This window comes from Alosa sapidissima, chromosome 23 (assembly GCF_018492685.1).
Source record: "Alosa sapidissima isolate fAloSap1 chromosome 23, fAloSap1.pri, whole genome shotgun sequence".
Classification (NCBI taxonomy): domain Eukaryota; kingdom Metazoa; phylum Chordata; class Actinopteri; order Clupeiformes; family Clupeidae; genus Alosa; species Alosa sapidissima.
In genome coordinates this window covers 18,619,605-18,638,254 of record NC_055979.1, presented here as the reverse complement: position 1 = coordinate 18,638,254, position 18,650 = coordinate 18,619,605, and the positions used below count along the sequence as shown (strand labels likewise).

Sequence of the window (18,650 nt, the reverse complement as noted above, 5' to 3'; positions counted from 1 at the left end):
CAACTGTCATGGAGCACTGAAAGTGATGTAGGCCTCATTGGCTATCACTCTGACTGATCAGAGGTAGCCATGGAGCACATGATCTCCATATTCAAGTAGGCTAACAAGCAATTATCAAAGAAGAGTTTCTGCTTGAATTCAAAGTATCATTTCAAATTATTCAATAGACTACAATTGACAGCAGCACCAAACATTACTGAAGCCTATGTGTAAAGAGTTAAATTACCCAGATTGTCTTAGACATTAATGTAATTTATACCAGTTATCACTGTAGGACAACTGAAACAACACGAAATAAACAGGGCTGTTGCTGGAAATATTTTATTCCTGTAGGCTATACTACATTGCTGGTACATTTTGGAACATTATAGCTACATTAACTAATTATCTTTAATGTCTTCCAGTAGCCTGTCGTATAGGTTACTGTATATTAGTTGGCTTGTGCATGAATATGACTTGATGTTTTGTAGCCTACATTTCCGTCAGTCTACAGTCTTTAAGCCCATCTTTACCATGATAACCCTTCCAAGATAGAACCCTTTCGACGCTCTACTTTGAGAGACCAACCACCACTCATGCCATCGATGTTGAATTTTGGGCGTCTGACGGAAACTGATCAATCTGACCAACAATTAACATCGATTTGACACTCTTTTGCTGTCCGGGTTTGCAAATCATTCATTTAGAACATTTAAGTTGCGCTATTTGTTATTATAATCACAGCACGGCCTTACGTTATCAATAGGCTACCTTATCGCAATTAATAAGTCATCATAATCATCATCGTCAGCATGGCATGTCACACGTAGCCTACCTGCTCCACCACTGAGTTCTTATCATGTAGCCTCAACTAGGCTCCACCACCTGCTCACTGTCCCTTGCCTATGCTTGCTTACATCCTCGTTCAAACTCAACGAACTTCAACATGTTGCTGACATATGCTAGCCTACTTGCAATATTGTATTTTTGAAGCTTCTACATTGGTGTTACTTTTGCACCATTGTCACTACGCACCCGCCGCAATTTCGTGTAGGCAACTTCAATTAACTTTTGATGCGCTCACAAAATCCTGGCTCTGAGCCAAAATGCGAGGGGTGGGCCTGACGTGAGCTGTTATAGGATTAGTCGAGTGTCAATATGGAAATGTAACCAATGGGCCGCTGGATGTCCTCCCTTTGGGCCGATCCTTGGCCAAAATGATTAAATTATATATAGCCTATTCTATCGGCCCAAAAGGTGCGTTGGCCCGGTATGCCAGATGGCCAGTCCGCCCATGGCCTCGGGCCGTTCCAGCCTGATTCTCTCCTGGGTCACCTGATGCATGGGTCACTGAGTATAAACTTGCGTCCTCTAAAAGAACCTTCACCGATGTTTCCAAATCCAGTGTAGCTTTATTTACTTCTATGGTCTCACCTCTCATTAGATTAACATTGTTACTTCAATTAACCTACATCGTCTGGCTGTATTGAAAGCCTTGGTGTCGGGAAAACGTTTCAGCTATACAGCAACACCCTATCCACAAATAGCTAGATCAGTCACAGGATATGTTATCAGTTTTACAGGTGCTAAAACAGCTCTCACTAATTAGTAATAGTATGCGGCCTATAAGTTTGGCATCAATTGCCTATCACCTTTGAAGCATTTCAAGTGCTTTGCTACCTTATCTGTACATTTGCTTTGCAAAGGTCATTGGAGCCTGCATGATGTAACAGAGAGGCCTGTATGCAAAGACATGTATGGGTAGTTCTGCTTGCTTGCTTTTGCTTTACTTTTTAAAGATTGTGATAAGTTTTCGGAAGTGTATCAGCACCTGATGTTTTTTTTATATTGCAAGATGTCTAAAACTATAAAGCATAGCTTTTGGTTTGCTTTGTGTATCTTTGTGTGCCCAGTGTGATCGTTGAGATCTATGTTGATTCAGAGGTTTGCCATTAGAAGCAACCTATACCCTTACACTACCTATTGGATGATTATCAAAGCAAAGTTTTGGTTTGACCACATTTTGTTCCTGTAATAGTTGTAGGTTTGTGCACACCTTCTGAATCTGCCAAAAAATATTCTCATGTGAACCACATGGTACTATAAACAAGTGAAAGTAAAAAAACAAAAAACTATATGGCGAGAATCCATCATCAAGCTCCACTAAGACCTGACTTAGGACTGGATGTTACAACACTTGCTTGTCTGAGCCTCACTCTTGGAAAATCACCACGGAAAGTCCAGTTCCAAGTCTACAGCTTAATTTAAAATCAGGGTGTCCAAGCCCTTGTCTAGTCTTGGGATGGCGAGCAACCTATGAAATCTGAGCTGATGGCCAGAGATGGCGAGTGTGTCCGGTGTGTGTCTGGGGGGTCGGAGGGTACAGGGCTTGAGGGTGTGATTGATTCGCAGCACAATCTACAATTAGCCCGGGCGTTTTCCATGCAGTAAGCAGCTGCTATCAGCGCGAAGTGGCCGGGCCGCTTTTAGAAACGCCGATTTGAGATAAAGAGGAGGTGGATTATGGCTCGGGTACAAGATGATGTCTCCCCAGCTGACAGAATAATTACCTCAGTGACCATACGGTGGGCTTCACTGCTCAAGACGGTCTAAGGTCAGGTCCAATTACTCAGTGATACCTTCAGACATGGATGTGAATACACTTTAAAGGGGGTTCCACAGTAATACTCCTGACAACAAAAGAAATGCTAGTTATAATGATGGGGCATGGGAAATGGTATGTCACACCATTATGTTAATGATGACTTTAATGTCACAGCTTGCATCGCTAGTCTCTCTGCATGTTAAACGATGAGGCTCCAGTGGATTTAAATGAAGCCTCGGCATTCTTCTGCTAGTCCTATGTCGCCTCCTAGTGGCTCTGCTGTGTTTGTGCATCTCTGTGTTTGTGACAACCAGAGGGACGTTCACAAAGGTGGAATTACTGTAAGACTAGAGAGTACAACAGCACCTCATTGTTCATGAGCGCTTCCCTCGGTGTTGACTACTGTTTGTCATAGTCTTTGGAGCCATCAGGCTTTACCTACAGCCCTGGACTGATGCCATTGTCGGCCTGTCTGACTGGACAGCACAACATTTGGGACATTTGGGACGTGTTGATTGGTAAAATGTGCTGTGACTGGATGGTGCAACGGCTTTCTGAGGCCGTTCCTTTCAGGAATGTGAAGCACGCCCCTCTGCATTGTGTGTGTGTGTGTGTGTGTCTGTGTTGGCCCCCAGGACTGCTGTCTGCAGGGAGAACTATAGGCAGATAATGGCTGACAGGATAATCAGAGCATAAAAACCAGGAGCTGTTACTCAGACTGCTAATACACACATATTTCATATAACCACCCCATCCCACCACTGTATAAACACACACTTACAGGCAGACATACAGTATATGTAAATATGAATACATGCACGCATGCATGGACTACCAACTATTAATATTTTTTTAATCTTAATATAGGATTAATAACTTATATTTTATGTTTTTGCAGTGTTTGAGGTTTAACTGGCTGTTGGTTGCTTGTGATTATAACATTACTTGACTAATATACATGGGTGACCGGAAGTGCAAAAGGTAATGTGTAGATGAAATAGTTAGGTTTAAATGTGATTTCATGAAATGTGAATGATTATTATTAAGAAAAAAAAAATGCAATTTTTTTTCTTGTGGCACACCTGCACAGCCCTGTATATATAACACACCAGTATACTGCAGCACATAGATTGGGAAAGTCTGTTCTAGAGAATCACATTGGGTAGTTCTCTCTGTAAGCTTGCATTGTGACATGCATGTCCATCTGATTATGTGCTTACTTTTCCAGGGTGTAACATGCACAGAAATTGTAGTAGCGTGACACACACATACACACGCATGCACACACACGCATGCACACGCGCACGCACGCACACACACACACAAAGCGATGTGCTCCCAGGCCTTTGCAACACTCTGTTTTGACATTGTTTACTTTCTGTTGTCAGTTTTGTTTCTGGGGTTTGGCTTGCAGCGGTGGCGTGTCACTTCTCATCAAGTGCGTGCGTGCCTGTGTGTGTGTGTGTGAGAGAGTATGTATGTGTGTGTGTGCGTAAGAGAGAGAGAGAGAGAGAGAGAGAGAGAGAGAGGGAGGGAGAAAGAGTGTGTGTGTGAGAGCATATGCATGTACTGTATGTGTGTGTGCGCGTGTGTGTGTGTATGCGTGGGCGAGTGTGTGAGTAGTGATATGCATGTGTGTGTGTGTGTGTGTCAACCTCTGAACCTCAAAAGCCACATGGGATTTAGAGGGCATACATTTCCATCCCTCTCTTGTTCCCCACATAGCTGAACTGTGGAGTGTTTTGTTCCACTGTTATCAGACCTCCACCTTTCCACAGAAGACAAAAAAAAACAACCCAAATGATAATTTAGTGGCTTTTCATTCAACCAAAAGACTTCTCATTAAAATACAACCCATGTGTAAAACAACAAGGAGCAATTCCTGTCCAAATCTATCCAGTGCAGGTAGTGTTCTCCAGCACACCATAAACATCCCTATACCATAAACATCCCTATACCACAAAAGCCATGACCGTTTCTGAAATCACTGTTATTGCAGGCCAATTAAACACGCCACGCTTCAATCATGGGGTGGTAAACCCACAGCTGTCGGTGGGTATAAATAAGCTGCTCGGCCATCATTAGCATATCTAGCATGCGCCTGGCGCGTCCAACAGAAACAGCCATGAGCCCGGGGTATGAGAAAAAAACCTTTCAGACAGATGGTCGGCACAGCTGTGTGAATGCACTTTGAGAGACTGTGCGCAGAGATCGACGTCAGTCTATAGGCAGTCAGTATGTAGAGGCCTAAACTGCAGGCTTACAGGAGAGTAAGTCTGGGCTTTTAATTGAGTCTATAGGCAGTCAGTATGTAGAGGCCTAAACTGCAGCCTTACAGGAGAGTAAGTCTGGGCTTTTAATTGAGTCTATAGGCAGTCAGTATGTAGAGGCCTAAACTGCAGGCTTACAGGAGAGTAAGTCTGGGCTTTTAATTGAGTCTATAGGCAGTCAGGTGGAGGGGATGGAAGCTAGTCTGTTATGAACTTGACTTTTTAAATCTAGGCGTCTTTTGTCACTTTACCTGGTCTCCTATACAAGTCTTTGAATTGCACGCACGCACGCACGCACGCACACACGCACACACTTTTTAAATCTATTCTTCTCCTGTCCTTTCACCTGTACAAGTCTTTGAATGTGTGTGAGGGCTTCTATATAACCCTGCCTTGCCTACAGGCATTGGAAGGAGGGCTGTGCTACTCATGGTAAAGAGTTTGTGCTCCAGAGGAGACGTCTGTTACAGTACTTAGACACTTTTGGATAAATGTTTGTGGAAAGATGTCACGGCATGTCAGATTACCACAAAAGGACTCCAGAGGGTAAAAACTCTATATTCTAGAGGAAGCATGCAAGCACCCACACACACACTTTTTAAAAATCTATTCAGAGGGTTAAAACTCTATATTCCAAAGTAGTCTACTGCTGGAGCTAAACGTGTGAGTGATGATTGGCACCCATGGATAAAAAGATAAAAGATAAAATCTAACAAAAATCTGCATTTGAAGAAAAAACAAGTGGCTTTGGAGAATTAAAAATACATCAGCTGGATGACAGCAAATGTGAGGTGAGAAGAGTGAGTTCTACAGTCTGTCCCAAACAGCAGAACGCAACAGACAAACAGCTCACCCAGGATTCATCCACTGGGGGGCACTATAAGACAGACGCATGGCAGATCCCCACCCATTCCTATCCTGTAGTATCCCTGCTACCAGATGACTGTTCAATTCCAGATGATCGGTGGATGGGCGTCAGAACAGACGTGGATTCAGGCTAACTGTCGGCTTTCACTGCGCAGCGCAGCGTGGCGTGCTTTGGCGAGGGCGTCGGACGGGTCATGGTGATTTTGGGCAGCGTTCGCCCATGCCAGCCAGGCACGTCCACCGCATCCTGCAGCAAGATGGTGACTGACCCCTGGGGCACGGCTGCTGCTCCATCCAGTGGGCAGATTATGTGGTGGTGGTGGTGGTGGTGGTGGTGGGCAGAGGTGGGGGTCACCCTGCCGTGGGCTCCCCCCGATGTCGCCTCGTCTCTGTAGGGCAGTGGGGAGTGCAAGAGCTGCCTGTGTAGCTGCTCGCGGAAGCCTGACAGTGGCTCCAGGAGGTGGGGGTACGGCCCGGACAAGGGTGGGGGCGGCCCGCAACCCTCCTCCTCCCACACACACTCCAGGGCGCCCCTCTTAAACGCCACCCCCCGCCTCCACCCTGGCCGAGGCAGCACAGCTGGAACAGATGTGGAGCTCAACAGTGAGTCATGTGTTACAGATGTGAAATTCATGTCTCCATGTGAACCTTTATCTCTTCTGCTTTCACACCTTCACACTGATAGCATCTACTCCACACACATGGTAAGCTTTCACATCCATGTTAAACACGCATGTGTTTTTTTTTTGTTTTGTTTTTTTACACACTTGCACATGGACTGACACGGCACTTTTTATTTTATTCTTTTGCTATTTATTAAAATATTTCTTGATCTTTCTTTCTTCACACTTACTGTACACAGAAAAAGCTGAACACCAAACGAAATTTCACTACATGCTTTACGTTAATATCACTATGTATGTGACAAATAAACCTCCTTGTATCATTGTATGTGCACTACATATTGACCATTCACAACACATGCATACCAGTGTTCCATCATATAGGCATAAATGGCTCTTATCTATCCGATGCACGTAATATATTTACCATGTGTTGCGGTCTTGCCCGTGTTAGTCACGCCATGTGATGCATGGCTGGTCGTGACCAGGAACTGCCTGTGAGGTGATACGGAAGATCCCAGAGGATTATGGGAAGGATGCCTGGAGGATAACTCCAGGCTATCTGCCATCTCATTGGACATCTGTGGAGTGGGATCTGCTCCTCTGGGGGATGGATGGTGATGCGGTGGGCTGAGCTCAGAGGAAGAGGAGCTGACTATCTGTCTGTCTGGTCTATGGAGAAGCATACAGAATCTATATTATTTCTATATTATTGATGTACATTATAGACTGCATGATATGTGGAGTAGACATTCACATCCACACAAGTAGAGAGAAAAACTTCTACTTCTTTATAAATGTACTTCTGCAGTCATTTGGTTGCCTAATCAATTTCACACAACACCTAAGCAATTAACGTCACAAAAAACATGAATAACTTATAAAGAAGTAATTTAATTAGTAACTAGGAAAATATATATATATATATATATTACAAGAAAAATCATCATACAATCAAATCATACAAAAGTTAAAAATCTACACGATTTGAGGATTATAGAAGTTGTATAAAACCTTGCCGCAGGTGGGTGAGGGCATGGTTGAAACACTGTGCTTTTGACTCTAGTAGCCCATAGCTTAACTCGGATGACTGCCTGCCCGTGGAACTGATCTGTACAAACCAGGCACCCCGAAGGCGCCTCCATTAAGGCCTCATACATCTTTCATCCAAGTGTGTTTTTCTAGACAAGCGCCAAAACAGTTTGAGAAATGAATAGAGCCGGATGAATGCTTTTTACAATTATACATTTTTATATCTCACGGGCCACATTTTCATGTTACAGTACTCCCCATTCCCCGTTGGGTAAAATGGCTGCACTCAATCCTATTATGATTCTCATAAAAACTATTACCAGTGGGGAATATCTGATGGAATGCTCTGAAATAGCTTTCGTTCAGGTGCGCCCTGACTTGACGTTTACTGCAGCCCTTCGTGGGCAGATGCAAAGTGAGAAGTTGTGCGCGGAGAGAACAACAAGGGCTTGCGATTTTCAATTAGGCGCCTCTCCACTGCTCTCTACAAGATAGCGCTGTTAATAATGCAATCCCAGCACTGCCCATTTTTTTCTTTTCATTTCACTCCATTTTCTCTTATCCCTGCCCACCCCCCCCCCCCCTCCCTCCACCTCACCACCTCAAACAAAGCTCCTCTCATTTGATTTCATTTGCCTCCATTAGCCTATCTACTGAGGAAACAGCAACGTAGCAACCCGGAGGAGATTCAACTCTCCATGCGCACACTTAACCTCTTCTCACCGTCTCACCTCGCTTGGGGAGATAAGCGAGTGGAGTTCTGAAACTGCACCCTCCGTCACCCAACCCCCACCACCACCATCTCCACCACCACCACCACCACCACCACCATCTCCACCACCCCAGCAAGAGACTAAACAGCCTTTAAATCATTAATAAGCAGAAAATGACTCTGCACACGTCTGGCGAGCATAGATATCGACTCAGCCTCGTCTTTTATTCATCAGTGCAGGAATTTAGGAATTAAAAGAACAACCCCCTCTGTTAGTGCTGTTAGCTTCTGCATTCCATCTGCGCCGGGCAGATAGGCCTGCACACCTGAGAGAGAAGTGTGGGAGTCTCGAGGAAAATATGCCATATGAATGATAACCGCCGAGGAGCATTCGCAATAGGCCTGCAATCACAGCACAACTGTAATGAGTGTTTGTCTAATATGACTCAGGTCAGGTGTTTGCAATGCACTTGAAATGTTCACCTTCACAAAGCGGCAGGATTAAAGAACACAAGGGGCCCTAAGGCTACAGAGACTGAAAGGGCTCCCTCCTCTTAGAATTATCACACAACACTCTCAGGTCATCTAGGAAATGAACAAATTTACTACGACAATGAAATGGTTTTGCAAACGGTTTTGGAGGAGTGTGGCGAATTTTGCTGCAACCATAGCGTCAGGCTCTATCAGGTCATTTATTCCTAGTTTACCTGTTCAAACTGCAGCACTTTGCTTGAGCACTTGCTGCTAGAGATCTCGCCAAACATACGTTCAATTTGCTCTTTTTTTATGATATTTTTTTTTATTGTTTTTCAAAGGGGGGGGGGGGGTCACTATGTTGAATGGAGAGACAAAATACAGAAATACAGACTTTTCAGCAGGTCTGGAGTCCACAACAATCATCGTAGTTGTTGTATTTCCTACTCTTTCCACAAATCTGGAATGTGAACTTGTGAAATACGGAGACTGCCCCTTTAACACAACACACATGTTCACCTTGTGTTCTAGCAGCATTTCATCGATGGCAACCAGCCACACCGTCCTACGCCAGCTGTGAGCAGCGGACTATTAGAAAGCCACACAGACTCAATAATCCTGGTAATAGGAGTGCTGTACACTGCAAAGGTAATTACAGTGTGTGGATATGATCAATTATGAACAATTATTTCAAATCTGAGACAAAACGACAAAATCAAGGCTATACTGTATGTACAGAAAAACCACAGCTGTGGTCACAGCTCTGAAATAAGGAAGGCACCATGTCTATAGCCTGCAGAGCAAATGAAATTCTAGATCACAGATAACACAAGACAAAATGGGGTGTTAGACCTTCTGCCTGCCCGCCCAGGTGGTCTCTCGGGCAGGCTGGCCTTCCGGCTGGAGTCTTGGACCCGGCTGGAGCTCATTAGTGGGGGACATTTGTCTACTTTCCTTCCACAGCGCAAACCTCTTACGATGAGCATGGACCTACACACACACACACACACACAGAGAAACACACAGCGCAAACATCTTACGATGAGCATGGACCTACACACACACACACACAGAGAAACACACAGCGCAAACCTCTTACGATGAGCATGGACCTACACACACACACACACACACACACACACACACACACACACACACACACACAGAGAAACACACAGCGCAAACCTCTTACTAGGACCATGGACCTACACACACACACACACACACACACACACACACACACACACACACACACACACACACACACACACACACACACACACACACACAGAGAAACACACAAAGGAAGACACAGACGAGAACAAGATGCAGAAAGAAAGAGAGAGAGAGAGAGAGAGGGAGAGAGAGAGAGAGAGGGAGAGAGAAAGCACAATACATCAAACAAACCCTTTTTATTGGCACTTCTCTGAAAAATGACACTGTACTTTGTTAGTGGCTTATTACTCTGTTTCATGTGGTACAAATGTATCAGGAAAAGAGCTGAGACTTATTGCTAAATCTGGGCCCTGGTGGTTGCCCAGCATGCTATGCAAAGTAGGTTAATTTTTACATTTACTGCAATGGCACGGTCATGACTCCTAACATTAAACCACTCAGGTGGCACACAGAGCGTTTACGTTGGCTACCTCAACCTACATCCCCCCGGGGACACAAGTGGGTGTGCTGCTCTTTACTGCACGAACACACACACAACCACACAAACACACACACACACGGATGTACATGCACACAAGTAGCCAAATCACACACATGCACATACATACACACACACACAGACACACACACACACACACACACACACAAACACAAGCAGTCTTTGCGAGGGTTGTAGCGCACAGAATATGTGTATTATAAACAAGCTATGATAAGCACAAGCTTTACTTAATCAGATTTTATTGATATGACATAAATGGTCGGCAAAAACAGTATGTCCCTGAATGAGAACCCGCTACTCAATTAGCGTTTGATTTAGCCTCGGGAAAACCACTTCTCGTAGCATCACAGCCTCATTACAGTAAAACCCACTGGTTGACTGACTGATTGAATACCTGGACTCCGGCTGCTGATGGCTGATGGCTGGAAGTCTGACGTCTGAGACGTCCTTCACAAGCTGTCGGGTCGGGAACCCTCTTGACCTCTTGACCTTTTGGAGGTCCTTATTTAGGGTCTTCCTCACACATGGAAGGCTCCTTAAGCTCAGCACCTCCTCTGCGTCCTCCCGGTCCACCTCTCCGACACTGGCCAGGCCCCGCAGCACATCCTTAAGACGTGGAGACACACAAAACTTCAGCACATCCATAGAGACGTGGAGACACACAAAACTTCAGCACATCCTTAGAGACGTGGAGACACACAAAACTTCAGCACATCCTTAGACGTGGAGACACACAAAACTTCAGCACATCCTTAAGGCGTGGAGACACACAAAACTTCAGCACATCCTTAGAGACGTGGAGACACATTAAAACTTCAGCACATCCTTAGACGTGGAGACACATTAAAACTTCAGCGAGAAGATCAACAGAAATAAACAACTTCTGTGAACCCTGAGACATCATTCATAGTTTTGACATTAACTACAATACACTGGTTATGTAGACTGAAGATTAGCATGGAAAGTAGTGTTCCATTAAACTTGTTGCCTGAGAGGGAAGGGGAGACATCAGCATTCACAAGGAAACTGAGAGTTCTTCATTTGCATCAAACAGAATGCAGACAACCAGTATTTGAGGAAATAGAATAAATCTCAGCAATTTGGTGCCATGGCCATGACAAAACCTTTTACAAAACAAACAAAACAAGTTAAAGATTTTGTAATATTCCACCTAAATCCACCTAAAAATTTTTGCACAAACCAAGCCAAATAAAGCACTGGTGTAATCACGCTATTGTTCCACCAGCTATCCCACAATCATCTGTCTTTTCATCCAAACAGTTGCTGTGGTTTTCCACCACAGGCTTCAAAAACATAAGCTTTAAAGCATAAGCAGCACTGAAAGCAATTGCAAGTCCACAGCACTGAAGATGTCAGAGGCACATTATGGGAACATTATGGTGTGCAACCATCCATCTCTTGGACCTCTACACATTTTTAGACCGAATGCCTATACAGCAAATAAAAATGACCAATGACCAATGACAACATTACGTACAATACATTGTCCTATTGTCAATGAATATGCTGGAGACCCTCCACTATCGACTCACTGGATCAGTACCTTGTGTGGTGGCAGGGAGACTGGCTCTGAGTAGCAGGAGGGCACAGGGGAGACCTCTCGACAGGGAGACTGGAGTCTCCTCATTCTGCCACACAGCATCCTCAGCCGGTCCAGCTGAAGAGGTCTGAGACAGGAGATGATAGTTTCCTTACAGACAGACTCTGTGAAGGTGGAGATGTCTGAGACAGGAGATGATCCTTACAGACAGACTCTGTGAAGGTGATTTCATGAGCCCCTGGTCCTGCTCCCGCAAGCCTTTGTGCATACAGTGCAGTATTTTTCATCAGGTATGGGGATTTTTTTAGAACATATGATCATATGTTTTGCACCGAATCTCCCTGCAAATTGAGCAACAGGGAGTCATACAATGGACTATCACAGATATAGTTGCATGGCCGTCCAAAATACTGTCTTCCCCTGGAAGAGATGTGTAATTATTATATTATATAGGACATACTCTAAACTTAGATTGTTTACAAATGAAAGCACACTCTCAGTGGAAAAGAAGTGTAAATGTTAAATGTCAAGGTGAGAAACCAGTGGTCTTCTGTGTACACAAATCTGATTGTATTATTTGTTGCTATTATTTATGCTAACAGAATGAAACTGACCCTGTTATGAGCGATTATATCAGTTATAGCAATAACAGCCTCACCTTGGCAGTGTTGTAAACAAATATGCACTGAAGGTGCCCAGGGATTTGAGAAGAGTTGGGAAGAAAATTTGTTAACAAGCTCAGGCTGCAGATAATTACTTTTTGGAGAAAAGTTTCTAAAACACTTCCACTTTTCCAACATTATGAATTCATAGGAAAAGATAATTACAACAACGCCCCTACAACACTTTAACCTGTATGACTATGTGTGTGCGTGTGTGCCTGAATAGGGAGGTTAATTACTCATGTCAGGGGCAGTCTGCACCCTTCGCTTCAAAAGAGCATCCACAAATAACAGGGCCGTTTTTATTTTACAAGGTATACTCAAGCCCTGTGTGTTGCATCATGCGTCAGCAGAGCTCTCTTGTCTTTTCAGCCAGTCCCACCCAACAGGGCACTGGCCCATCTGGCTCTCATGTTTGCTTGAATAGAACAACCTCTGAGAATACTGGTCCCTTGGAGCACCATGAAAGACTTTTTTAAAGTCCCTTGAAACACCAGTCGTATACATTCTGATATTAATTACGAGTAAAGATATTTCTCTCTCTCTCTCTCTCTCTCTTTCTCTTTCTCTTTCTCTCTCTCTCTCTTGCTCTGTCCTAAGTAGATTCTTTCATTTAGAGCAGAAACGGATTTAAATAATTCCATTATAGTAGGAAATCGATTTGCATATAAATAAGTGCTCAGTAAGGAAAAAATATATTTTTCAACCATCACACGTGCGATTTAACTGGGTAGGATCCAGAGAGAAGTGTCTAAATCAGGAAACTGTTGATTGATTGCTAATCGGGGCAAGAACACTGCATTCAAATAAGCTTGGATTTCCCCTCTCATTGGCACCACATGAGAATCTATTCACCACCCAGACTCAAAACGCAATCTCTCTTCCAAACGCATAGACAAACAAGACAGTGGAACAGAACAGGGTGGGTTTGATTTTGCCATTGACAAAGTGCTGCCTGGATCTGGTTGGACACTACATGGACAACAACCCTGTTGTTCAGCACATTTAACTGGTTGGACACAACCCTGTTGTTCAGCACATTTAACTGGGGTGACTCCTGTGTCTACACATCAATAAGATTAAGTTCTTAAGTCAAACAAAACAAACTAACAAACGCTAAATGATGCCATTTTACCAAGCACTTGCATTATTACTGTATAAGGTCTACTCTTTCATGTTTTGTATCTTTCATCAATACAGTATTTGTGCTCCCTGGGGAAAGAACAAGCATGACCTCATTATTGTCTGGTGTTATCTCGATTAGCTTAGCTTAGGAAAGCAAGGAGAACAGTTGCAAAGTCATAACAAAATCAAGCAGAAAAGGATAATGGCCATACCTGTGTCCAAAACACCATGCTGGACAGTTTGGGAAATTCACAGAGGAGGCCTGGGCTGACCAACTGGACCTGACAGAGTGTGTGCCGATCAAGTATAGGCTACCCGGTCTGCCTGCAAGACCATGACCATGCAACTGGACCAATCTAATGCTGAATCACCAGAGCAGGCCATTGGCTGATTGGCTGCCAAGTTTCTTTGCCGTTTTGCCTTTTTTTTCCCATCTTAAGACCTCACACAGAGATTGAATTCCTCAAATTAACCCTTCACATCCAAACACACACACACACACACACACACAGAGACACACACTTCGGCCTCCCGCACAGAAATGCTTCTTCGTTTGTGCAATAATCTGTTAATGAGAAGCCAGCTCACTTGTGCATTAAGAGCTATGAAGGAGGCCTATGAGTGCTGTGTTATTGGCAAGCTTAGTGCTAAGCCACACTCCTAACCAAGACATTAAAACAGTTTTCTATAATAGCTGTCAGTCAGGTGGAAGGAGGAAAAGGGCCACCTTGCCTTCAGGCAAACGTGTGTGTGTGTATGAGGAAACCAGAGGGAGACTGGATAATTTGAGCCTTGTGGTTAGCATAGCTGGCTAGGCTAGCCTAGGTTACCATCTGGTGTGAATACCAAAGATTCTAGAACAGAGCTCTGTTCTAGAATCTTTGGTGAATACTGATTTCTTTGTGGGAGGGGCAATACATCCTTTCTCATGGACCTGCCAAACACCATCCAACACATTCCACCCATGGTAATAATTAGCCCATTTCACAAAATGGGGCCGCTGTGTAAATCAACTTCCTGTGGAAAAGAAAAGGCCACAGGAAAGACAGAAACAGGAAGACGTTTTACCCTGCCAATTAAGGTATTAACATTAATGAGGCTGGACACCTGGACACTGTGAAATTGGTCTATTACCCTCTCTGGGTGTCTCTGGGTTTTGGGATTAGTCCCAACACAGGTTCACCTGGGAGTAGGGATTACCAACAATGCGCCAAACTTCAGTCATAAAACAAGAACAGAAATATCCCTGTTGAGATGTTAAGCAGCACTGTCTGTTTGTGCATCTAGATCCCAAGTGTTGTCCAAAAGCTGTTTGAAATGTTGACATTGCCCAAATACTGGTGTGGTAAAATGGCATGGAACACAGCTCATAACTATATTCCCTAACACCAACCCACCCACACCTCAGGCTTAACTCTAACCCTAACACCTAACCCTAACCTTAGAAATGTAGGAATATAGGGCTGTCGGACCATTGCGCTGGGAACAGGGCTGACCCCTTCAAACACATGCAAGAAAAAGAGTTAATGGCTATTTAGGCCTATATGCTGGCAACAAGAACACGAACATATTGAAGGCTCAGGTTTTCACCGCAGGCCTGTCTGAACTAATGATCACCGGTGCCATCCTAAACCTCCAGGTAAATTAGGCCTACAACTGCGCAAATTAGCCGCTAACATAATTACCGTGACTCATTAGCAAGAATCACAGGAGCCGTTTTCATTAAACTGCGACAAATGTACCAATTTAGTTCACTTCGCCGGGCAAATCCAGGCATACCCTCCCGTAAGATGCTGTAGCCTTCTGCAGCAGAATGCCCAATCCTTCGTCCTCTTACATTGTATCTGCTGCTTGGCCAAAAATACAAATTGGTCTGGCCTTTTCAGCATTTATTGATAAATTCAGTGACCTTTACTGTGCAGCTTATAGTTCTCCACTGATTAATAGTCAAGTCTTATTTGCCGTGTTACCTTGTCCTTTCAGGGTACATAGGGATGTCAGCTTCAATATGTCTCTTCATACTGTAGGCCTAGTTGTGGACATGGGAGAACTGCCATCGATTCCAACTGTCAGGTGTTTGCAACACAGAAAACGCAGATGTTACAATAAGCATTTTGCATTGTGCTACATCAAACTAGAAAGTCTTTATCTTGGTATCTTAAGGACATTTGAACAAACAACCTATTCAAGCTGATTTCACAGCTGGAATGTTCACAGACGCATACAAACCTTTCTATTATTTAAGCTAGACCATCTTGAGCAATATTTATTTTACATTTTTGTAACAGACGTTTGCTCTGCTGTATGTTTGTATGCATGCATTACACACACACACACAATTACACACAAGCATGCACACACACACAAATACAAACTTGCAGGGGAAGCTTATATTTTAACCATTTGGCAGATGTTACCAGATGGCAGATTCTAAAGAGACCTACCAGTACAGCACACGGGGATGACCGAATGTATGGGGACAGAGAGCAAACATTTCATGTCAGTATTGAGCAGCTTGTGCTTGTGTAGTGTGTGTCCCTACCCAGTGAAGGTTGTTGTGTGTGTCCTTCCCCAGTGAAGGTTGTGCTTGTGTAGTGTGTCCCTCCCCAGTGAAGGTTGTGTAGTGTGTGTCCCTACCCAGTGAAGGTTGTTTTGTGTGTCCTTCCCCAGTGAAGGTTGTGCTTGTGTAGTGTGTGTCCCTCCCCAGTGAAGGTTGTTTTCATCAGTTTGGCTCAAAGGCAAACAGAAACTGACTAGTCTGACATTTACAGGGGTGCAGTCGGCCGACGAAGGGCAATAAAAAAAAAAAGACTGTCACTTCAGCTGACCACTTCGGAGACCTGTAGCTTATTTTCTTGTCTTTCTAGCTCAACTGATGAACAATGGATTTAAGGAATTATTTGATCCTGAAGTACTGAAGTACACAACAATTATTATTTTATTTCTAGGTATATCACCCCTTTATTGAGGTCAGTGAGGAAAGTGACAGGAAGCAAGAGAGAGATGGGTGGGATCGGAAGTGTGTGTATGTCGGAGAGAGAGATGGGGTGTGACCGGGAAATGACCCAGGTCAGGAAGAGCCTGAAAGACATGCAACAGATTAATACATTTAGAAAAGTCATTGTGTATGTATTAGACTGTCCTGCTTTACGCACACACAAAAATGTGACAGAAACAAGCTTTACTTCCATAGTCACATCAGCCTACTACATTATTAATAAAAGTAAAAAAAAAAAAACTTTTTGACATGTTTTAATAGATATTTAATGGTTCAATTTGACTCATCTGGCCAACTAACTGTTATGATGTGCAGGAACTTTCATCTGCAATGTGCATTCTATTTGGTGTTTATGTGTAAGACAAAGAACATAAATGAGAAGTTGAACGCAGGCAGAAATGGACCTTTTATTTCAGCAAATCTCCCAGGTGGAGCAGATAGAAGCCACCCAGCACCTACGAGTAGGATACACAAACGCGCGCGCGCGCACACACACACATACATACCAACTGATTACACGCAAGCACGTGCACACACACACACACAGACACACACACACACACAGACACACACAGACACACACAGACACACACAGACACACACAGACACACACAGACACACACAGACACACACAGACACACACAGACACACACACAGCCCAGGGTGCCAGGAGGTTGCTGCCGGTAGCAATGTTGCCCCTTCTCTGTTGAGCCTCTCTTCACAGTAACAGGAATGACTGTGCCATCCATCAGGTGCAAGAAACAGTCTTTTTTCGCATTTTTGTTTTTATTTTTCTCTTATTTTTTTCTTTATTTCCCAACAAACAGAAGTCCTCAAAAACGTGTTTTGCAAACCATCAAAGTTCTTATCTAAAGTGATTTAAAGTTGGTGGATACAGATGGCTCCCCCTAGAGGAGAGGCAGAGGAATGCAGAAAGGGAGACCAAAAAGAAAGAGGAATATTATCCAGAGGAAAATAGATGAAGGAATTGGTCGATGCAGTTGAAGTATTTTTTTTTCCCCCAAAACAGTTCAGAACTGAAACAGAACAGTTGCAGAACCTCTAACAGTGGATGAGAGACAAAATAAAAAAAAGAGGGGGAAAAAAAAGCTGTAAATCACTTGCTTCACATACGTACAGCTCAGGTCCTATGGTAGGTTTCAAGGGCCCAGTCATGTAATCAATATCAAATTGCTGCTCTTGTTGCTGGAGCCTGGGCAAAAGTCCTGGTTTACAAGTATCCAGAAGTTTTCATATTAAGTGCTTTTACCTTCCCAGATTACACAGATGCGACCACTGCGCAACAACCATAGCATTCAGGAGAGAGAAAAACGAAAAAGAGAAGAATGAAGGAGGGGGGGGGGGGGGGGGGTCATTTAACATCGCTGACCACAATTCACTGGCTCGCTCACACATACTTGCTCTGATACACACACTCTTGGTTGGGAGTATGCAAGACAAATGAAATCAATATGACTGGTGGGTGACAATGCAAAGATTTTAAAGAAAAAATAACTCTAAATCTATCTGGTCTGGCATAAAACATGGCAACAAAACAAAACCAAATCAACAGATCAAGGTGGTCAATGTAGCGGAATGCGGAAAGGAATACTCCGTGTTAAGAAAGAAACAAACAAAACAACAAAAACACCACATGGTCCTGCTATCTTGGTGCCTGGAAATGAACAAACATTGCGCATGAGGTCTCCTAAGTCTGGTCTGAATCCACACAGGTGAAATAAGTTCCCAGTCCAAAAGGCACCAATCCTCTACTGGGCCTTTCTCAATCCGTCCCCCACCTCCAGGGTATGTACAACCAGCCCGACTCAAGCTCCTCCAACAGCCAATACTGCAGGCTGGGGGTGGGGGTTTCTTGGTCCTTTTTGGAAGTTACTGGTCAAAGAAAAATAAAAGATGGACCCAAACTGTTGGGAAAATAAGCGAGGGGAGAAATGGAAGCAGTGGAAAGGAACGATGAACGGCCGAGTCGTTTGTGGTCTTCCTCCATTGTTCACAAAGCAATAAGACAAAAAAACTAGAAAGGCTTTGAGAAGCTTGGTGAGGAGC

At 43.9% G+C, this 18,650-nt stretch overlaps 1 protein-coding gene across 6 annotated transcripts; it reads right to left on the bottom strand.

Moving 5' to 3' along the window:
• Positions 1–4,387: 4,387 nt before the first annotated feature.
• On the bottom strand, positions 4,388–16,113 carry si:dkey-39a18.1 (uncharacterized protein LOC557637 homolog). 6 transcript variants are annotated; one of them, XM_042080459.1, is made up of 7 exons: positions 16,030–16,113; positions 15,556–15,651; positions 11,802–11,925; positions 10,632–10,843; positions 9,415–9,552; positions 6,772–7,016; positions 4,388–6,300 (listed from the first exon to the last, which is right to left on the bottom strand). In XM_042080459.1, exons 2-7 carry the CDS (start codon positions 15,603–15,605, stop codon positions 5,852–5,854), a joined length of 1,218 nt encoding a protein of 405 aa, XP_041936393.1. In that variant the 5' UTR covers positions 15,606–15,651; positions 16,030–16,113; the 3' UTR covers positions 4,388–5,851. The 6 variants fall into 6 exon arrangements, with proteins under 6 accessions (XP_041936393.1, XP_041936395.1, XP_041936394.1 ...); XM_042080461.1 differs by lacking the exon at positions 16,030–16,113 and having other exon boundaries at positions 11,802–12,139; positions 15,556–15,642; XM_042080460.1 differs by lacking the exons at positions 15,556–15,651; positions 16,030–16,113 and adding an exon at positions 13,798–14,187 and having other exon boundaries at positions 11,802–12,139.
• Between the last annotated feature and the right edge of the window lie 2,537 nt (positions 16,114–18,650).